Source organism: Lupinus angustifolius, unplaced genomic scaffold, assembly GCF_001865875.1.
Source record: "Lupinus angustifolius cultivar Tanjil unplaced genomic scaffold, LupAngTanjil_v1.0 Scaffold_1_784, whole genome shotgun sequence".
Lineage (NCBI taxonomy): Eukaryota > Viridiplantae > Streptophyta > Magnoliopsida > Fabales > Fabaceae > Lupinus > Lupinus angustifolius.
In genome coordinates, this window is record NW_017716103.1 from 25,301 (window position 1) to 33,434 (window position 8,134).

Consider the following 8,134-nt stretch of genomic DNA (forward strand, 5'->3'; position numbering starts at 1 on the left):
AATAATCGCTGGAAGAGTTACCACATATCTGTGGATGTTCGCGGCTCAGACGGGATTGCCTCTAGTGCAAGGATACATGTGGGAAACCAAAAAAATAGTTGTATAAAAAATATATTTATGAATGACTTTTTTACTATTCTTTTATGAATGGCCAGTGCAATTTTAAGTTGTCCATGAGTTGCTCTAAGAAAAAGATCTAGAGGTGCATTAATTATTTAATTTAGTTAATAAATTTGACACATACATACTACTGTTTATTTACATTCTCTAAGCTGTAATTTTATTGATAATAATAATTTCAGTGATTTTTGTAAGTATAGAACAACATGAATGTCATGGACTGACCCTTGCATTTAACAATTATTGCCTCCAAATGAGTTCACACAATACACTTTCCCACAAATATTGAAACTATATTAATTAGTTGGTGGTATCAATTCTTCTATGGAGGCACCAATAAGCTAAAAAACGGTAGCTTATAGCCATGGCTAGTAGAATCCACACTTCTTTTAAGCCACCTTTTAAGTTGACAGTGTCAAATGAAGGTGAACTTTGTAGGGTCTTGCACCCTCCATTGCTTTCACAATCATATAATTCATCTCCTGAATATTGAACTTTTAGAAGCAACCTGAATCCGTAGTACATGAAGGACATGTATTTCAACCACCTCATGAACTTCGGTATGTGCTATAAAAAAAACATGTCCTTAGTTAGTGTTGGGAATCTTGCGTTAAGGAAAGAAGTGTGAGAGTCTTATTCAAAGGAGGTAATAGGAATCAACATAGAACTAATCATGTTAAGTTATTTAATGACAAACTTAGGTGTTATTTTTCGAAGTGCTTTTTCTTTTCTCATGAGATTATATTAATGAAAATATAACATGTAATTTTTGTTGTTCTATTCTTTATTGGGGAATAAGCACAAAATAAATAACGCCGTTCTTAGGAAAATACTAAACCTTAGATATTTTTTTGCCAAGAATAAGTTAATATTGTTATTGACTCTCGAATAGATTAGTGGCAAGTGGTAACTACCACTTTGACTTATTCCCTCCATCCCACAAAAATACTAAATCTTTACAAAGTCAAAAGAAATATGATTTGTCTAGTAAATCAGTCAATTATCAAGCACTTAGAGGTTCAGTTTAGCCTTGGCACATTGTATGTTTTGTGACTAAGAGATTATATCTTCAAATCATTGAAATTGAGTGTTTACAAGTAAAGGTGGAAACATATGAGACCGTCTATCAGAAGTCTATTACTTGATCTATAATAGATTAGATGAGGCCAAATTTTTTTCACAAACAAGTTAAACTCAGACTTTTTAGGAAGTCTATTAAGCCTAACAAGCCATTATATGATAATGTCCATATTATACTATTTTAATTTAAGTAATATTATTATAGATTAATTTTAATATAAAAATGTATACAAAGATAAAATTTAATTCTTAGGGTTAGATGGATCTAGTTAAAAAGAGGTCTTTTAACCTATTTAAAATTTGAGTGTAAAATGTGTGCATTGACAATCTAAAGATTTATACACAGTCAGTGCATCATCTACCATTCATTTGCAATACTTTTATTTAAAAGTCAATGATGACTAAAAATCAATGGTGGATGATACAGTGAGAGTGTAAAAAATCTTTACACTGTCGATGTATATATCTTTTTCCCATTTAAATATAGATATTGTGGCATATTTTAATATCATATAGTGTAACATACATTTAAACAGATAAACAAATCAGACTAGGCTTTTAAATAAGTGAAGTGTAACTTTGAAAATTTTTTAAATATGTTAATAGGTCAGGTCCAAATTCTTATATACTATATAGGCTGGTCTATTTAAGACAATACCTAATCTAAATATATTAATAGGTCAGGTCCAAATTCTTATATACTATATAGGCTGGTCTATTTAAGACAATACCTAATCTAAACTATTTTTACCTTTATTTGTGAAGTTAAGATTTGATAGGTATATTCTCTGTCTCATATATTCCGGCATATATTTTATCAAGCACTTAATTAAATCCTGACCAATTATATACCATAGTATGTAATTCCCAAGACTATTTATTCATTATCCTAACATCAATTTGGTATAATAATTTTTACATGTCAATCAAATCTTTGTGGGACAAATGTAGTATCTCATAACCACCCTTGAATCTTGACAAATTTGGAATTTTGTCAACTTTTCACTCATTGTGTGGGTTACTCTACTAGTTATGTCCCAATTTCAATAGGGAATTTGTCCACGGAATGACACCAAACTTTTCTCTTCTTAGCACTATGTCAATTTGCTGAGTGGATTACTTTGCAGTGATAATATTATGGTTGTGATGACCGTTATAACTAAATCATGCCACAATTATGATATAATATTGAATTACAATGATGTGGGCACAACATATTACATTTGTGGCACAACTACTGCAATTTAAAATATTGACAGTTCTCATTATTTGAAAAGCTTTTGCACTAAGAAGATATTGTACATACCTGAACATAGTAGCCACCTGTAAGGAGAAACATCATTAGAATCAAAGAAGCAGCCATCCCTGATCTTTTAATACTCATAACTGCAGCTCCAAACAGTTCTCCTGCACCCTGCATGTAACAACAATATATGCATCAAAACTTGAAACAAATCGAACCCTACTAACTAACATATTCTGACTAAGTTCATAAACTTACTTGACTTGTTACAGCTATTAACAGAACAGTAAGTAATGTCAAGAAGAAGCATGCAATAGTCCTCTTAAAACCAGCCATGAAGTACAAGATAGCCATGAAAATAGTAGGATAGAAAACATGTGCCACCATGTCACACAGAGTGCTGCATGCATAGTATACACTTAATCTATACATGTCAGCTTTCCTTTCTTTTATCAAGTACACCTTTTCAAATGGAAAGACATAGACAGCTCCAAAAATGCAAGAAGATGTCCAGAATATACAGATGTAGAATACTAAACCAACCTGCAACATAGAAAGTATTCCATTTTAGTGTAAAAGATGTGGATAGATAGATAGATAGATAGATAGTGACAATTTAGCATATCAATCTTGTAACTTGAGATACCAACAGCGTTGGTTGATCTAGTAGTATAAGGCTCATTGGACTCCCAGGTAGACCAAAAGGTCAAAGGTTCGATTCTTGTGAGCGACACTTGTTAGGAGGGACAACCATGAACCCTGAAGAAGATTAGTTTCTTACCCAAAGGGTGAGGGGATACCATTGGTTATACAAAAAAAAATCTTGTAATTTAAACAGTAAAATGGAAATTACCTGATCTCTGAGTTGAGCCTCAGTATTGGTTGAAGATTTCCACCAAAGTAGACCCAATAAAAGTGCAACTCCAAGTGCTTGAACTAGCCTTAACTTGTCAAAATAGTCCTTGCATCTTGCTTTGAATGTTCTCCTAGAAAGAATCATGAATTGGTCCAACCAACTCAATGTCCACTCCTTCTTAACTTGAATAGCTAGTTGAAGATGTTCTGGTGTGGTTGCTGCTCCATGGTTCTCTTCTTTTTCTTTTGGCTCCAATAAAGCTTTGTACTTGAGTTGTAGATACTAACAAAAAAAACTATTAAGAGGGAAAGAGAAAGAGTGTAGTGTAGTGTACATAATACAATATATACATGTAAGAAAATCCTACTTTAACAACAGCTTTTGAAGGGTCAATAGATTCTTGATCTTCAAAAATATCTGCTGGAACAGACATATCATTCACTTGTCCAGTTGCCAAGTCAATCAAGAACTCTGCAGGATTCATCGGTATTTCCGGAACAAACCTCAAGGATGAAAAGTATTCTACTGATTCTCTAGCCTTGCCATAATAAACAGGATACCCTTCTGATATCAGAAGAAGTTTGTCAAACATGTGAAAGATTCTGCTAGATGGCTGGTGTATTGTTGTGATTATGGTCCTTCCGGCCTATAGGTAAATCAAATGCAACTTTCATCATGCAATTCTAAATTTGTAGGGTGCTGCATAACAACGGCGCATGATTAAATTCAGTTACGGATACCTTAGCTAGTCCTTGAAGAGTGAGTAGGAGTTTGTTTGCTGAGGTGGAATCAAGGCCTGAAGTTGGTTCATCAAGCAGCAGCAGTGAAGGATCAACAAGAATTTCATACCCTATGCTTGTTCTCTTCCTTTCTCCTCCTGATATCCCTTTGAGAAATCCTCCACCTATTTTCGTGCCGCGACATCTATAGTGTTATACAAGAGGATTGGTTACTTAGGGAAATAATTGTATGTCTATCTTTTAAGGAAATTTTGGTTAGTATTCATATTATGTACATAAGAACATGTTGCAAAACACACCTTTCAAGGCCTAGCTCCTTGATAGTGGTGTCAACTTTGGCATATTTTTGCTGCTTACTCATACTAGTTGGCAACCTTAACAATGCAGAGAAGACTAAAGTTTCTTCTACAGTTAATTGTGGGAAAAGCACATCTTCTTGTGCCACAAATCCAATCCTATAAGAGAAAAACATAAAATGTGACTATTATCTCATACTTATGTTCTATATAAGTATCAAGTACTTGCCATAACAATGATTATGTTGATGAATCTAGTTAACTACTTAACCTTCTCTTGACAGCTGGTGTATATGGAACATCATTATAAGTTATTTTTCCCTTTGTATTTTCTAGTAATCTTCCACTTATAACTCTCAACAAGGTTGTTTTTCCACTACCAGAAGGACCCATCAGAGCAAGAATTTCACCAGGGCCAATGCTTCCTGTGATTCCCTTCAAAATTTTCTTGTATCTATCTTCTTCCATAGTGAGTTGTGTTGCTACCTTTGACACCACTGTCTTCACAGGATTGTTGGAACCTGCTTGTCTATTTCTCACCTTATACTCTACATCTTCAAACTGCCCATTGATTAAAAAAGTGGTGTAACTTATGTCAAATAGTCAAAATATTATGATCAAGTATCAACAATGTTTTGTTTCTAATTGTTATGACTTGTGGCTAATGGTTATGTCACTTTATCATGACTTGTGACTTATTATCAAATTTTATATACCAACAAAGCGTTGGTCTAGTGGTGTAAGGTCCTACTAGATTTCCAGACAGACCAAAAGGTTAACAATTCAATTAATGTGAGCAATACTTGTTGGGATGGGCAACCACACACCTCGAAAGAGATTGATTCCTTACCCATAGGGTGAGGAGATACATAGGTAGTACCAAAAGAAATTTAAAGTAGTTATGACTTATTGCTCTTATCACTTGAATGTGATAAAGAATTCTTTATACATATCTAAGAAAAATGATAGCTTCATGAGGCTTCCACCTAATAGGATATAGGAAAGATAGATGTATATGGTCTTATCCTCACAAGCAAATAGACTATTTGTATGATTCGAATTCGTGACCTCAGTATCATAATGCATGCAACATTACCGTTGAGCATAAACTATAAATTAAAGCCATTTATTTCTCCCTACCTTGAGAAATATGGGGAGGGTATGATTTTGGTTGAAACTTGAACCTTCAACTTGAATATCAATCTCTGTGTACCTAGTCCTAAGGTATGCTTGAGACAAAAATTCTTTGTTGTGACCAATGCCATTGCTCCCTGATGGGGGTGACATTGATATATCCTCAATCTCATTCTCTCTCCCAATTTCCATGATTTGTGAAGTCACTAAGAGATAGTTTGAAGCAAAGTCTAACAATAAAATTTAAGTCTCTCAGATCAAGAGCTTGATTATATATGGAACCAGAATTTTGGTTGGTTTAACACATACTTTTCATGTTTCATGTGGTCCTTACATACCCTTAAAAGTTTCAACCATTATGATATTATGACATAAAAACATGTCAAGAAAATGAATAAAATAAGATATAGGTCAAAAGAATGTGATTGCAATTAAACAGTTGAGCCAGTGATAAAAGTTGTATTTTGCATATTCACTTTGTTTGATTAGAGGCAACTTTACATAATGAATTTTATATGAAAATACTCATAAATACTCCTCCTTATATCAAATAGTTATTTTTTGTTTACAACATTACTTTAAATTACATTCCACAATTACAGTTGCGAATATAATATCATGCAATTGCAGTAGATGTATATTAACTACGACCACAATTTAAATCATCGATTTACAATTAATCCTTATTTGTATTTGACAGTTCTTAAAAAGATGGTGTATCCATGTTTGCAGAAATAACAGAGATGAACAAGAGGAAGAAAAGGATTGCACGGTGGTAATGTAATTTGAAGAAGAAAAATGAGGGAAGAAGAAAACTCAAGACACCACTCAATGAATATGCCTCAATCTCTTTATTGACCTTTCTTGATTAATACAAATGCCAAAGTATAACCAGTTTATATATACTTACTGGCTCTTAACAGAAAAGAAGAAGAAAAGAGATACTTTCTAAAAGAGGAAAAACTGCCAAAACTAAAAACAGAATTAACAACCAAAAATTACCCAAAAAGGAAAGTTACAAAACAAATAAAAATAAAGACTCTTAAGATATATTTTGTTGAGTAATTTGTTGATTCATTCTTCCTCTCTTCTCCTTAGATTCACAATTTAACAACGGTGATCTAATATATCAAACTAACTTTTTTTTAATTTTATTTTGATTCACTTTAAGAATAAGGTGAGGTTATGGCTATGGGAAGTGTTGTTGGTGATAGTTTACAACACAACTGCATTGCTTTATAAGTGAACAAATGTGTTTTATCAGTAAATGTATGTTTTTCATTGAACCGATGCACATGCTGAAGAATTATAATATAAAGGGGTTTTTTCAAGTTTAAGTCACAATGTTACCCCATTTTATATTCTTCTTACTCCCTTCCAATGACAACTGTGTATTTACCCTCATTATTTAACGATGGTTATTTTGATTTGAATTTAAATTTGTGAATAAGTCAAAGAAATGTGGATAAACTTGATGTTACCCTAAAACTTGTTTAAACATCAATTATGAGTTCATCTAGTTAGACATGTAAGAAATTTTGGGTCACAAATGTAATATTTAAATGTGTTTGTCTCATTATTTTTTATTAGCCAAAATTAAAGTGGTCTACTTAAGTAAAGTTATGGCTATTATCGTCCCCAATTGTAGACACAACAAATTAAATTTTATTCTTTTCATCCCATTGGAAGAGGAACTAAAGAGTAAGGGTAGTCTACATTGGAAGATCACTAATCCATCAAGAAGTTCATTTCTTTCAAGAAGATTTCATGGATCCTTCAAGTACGCTTCCGCTTTTCTATTTATTCTTCATGATTTGACATGACTGATATAATTATATGATAATAGTATTCTTGTCATATTTAGTATCTTCCATGTTATAAAATCATTACAACAAGTGGTATCAGAGCCACTTTCATGTTAAATCATTAAGATATAAATTTCCGAATCCGCATTTATTATTCATATTTGATATGAATTGTTTTTTTTTATATAAACACATTATTTTAGAACCTTTTTTGTGTGTAAGCATTAAAATACATGCATGTGATTATCTATGTTGAATATATTTGTGTGTATCCATGAATGTGTATAATCAAGACTCAAACGTATGCACTGTATCCTGCAACTTCAGCATTTTTTTTTGGTTCAATCTGCAGTCTATAACTGCATATGTACATTGCATATTTGACTTGATAATTGCAGTGGAAACAAAGGCATCAAAATACACTGCTAAAGATATTATAAATTTGACATGCATATTATATATTTGCATCACAGTGTAGTTAAAGTTTCATCTTTCTGGTAAAAATAAAAAAAAATAAAAAAATAAAATTCTGGTTCCGACATATGAAATTAAAGTATAACTCAATATTCATTTGAATTACAAACAGTGTTGTTTCTGGGGTTGAAGCCTTAGATTTCCCTACGCAACCTTCTCTGCCTCTGTTTAGTGTTAGTTATTTCTTTTAATGTGATATCGTTTGAAAATTTAAAATGCGATAAAAGGTCTAATTGGTATCAGACACGCTTTTTTGTTATGAAAAGGTGGCTCCTTAATAGTTATTATTATTACTAGGATAAATTAATATGTTGTTATTGAGTCTCCATATATATATACTTAAAGACGTACTCATTCTATTGCAATTAGGAAAGAAATAAATTATT

The 8,134-nt window shown here is 32.2% G+C and overlaps 1 protein-coding gene across 1 annotated transcript; it reads right to left on the minus strand.

Annotated features, from left to right (window-relative positions):
- Nucleotides 1–245: 245 nt before the first annotated feature.
- Nucleotides 246–5,717, minus strand: LOC109337033 (ABC transporter G family member 26-like). Its single transcript, XM_019573894.1, has 9 exons — nt 5,476–5,717; nt 4,607–4,896; nt 4,339–4,494; nt 4,040–4,223; nt 3,667–3,945; nt 3,297–3,581; nt 2,702–2,986; nt 2,507–2,614; nt 246–687 (listed from the first exon to the last, which is right to left on the minus strand). Exons 1-9 carry the CDS (start codon nt 5,659–5,661, stop codon nt 421–423), a joined length of 2,040 nt encoding a protein of 679 aa, XP_019429439.1. The 5' UTR covers nt 5,662–5,717; the 3' UTR covers nt 246–420.
- Between the last annotated feature and the right edge of the window lie 2,417 nt (nt 5,718–8,134).

Excerpts from the sequence above, each read along its gene's own strand:
- LOC109337033 (XM_019573894.1), bottom strand. The coding sequence starts at position 5,661 with ATGGAAATTGGGAGAGAGAATGAGATTGAGGATATATCAATGTCACCC. Across the intron at positions 4,897-5,475 it reads CCCTCCCCATATTTCTCAAG|TTTGAAGATGTAGAGTATAA; the intron begins GTAGGGAGAAAT and ends ATCAATGGGCAG. Across the intron at positions 4,224-4,338 it reads AAGGAGCTAGGCCTTGAAAG|ATGTCGCGGCACGAAAATAG; the intron begins GTGTGTTTTGCA and ends ATAACACTATAG.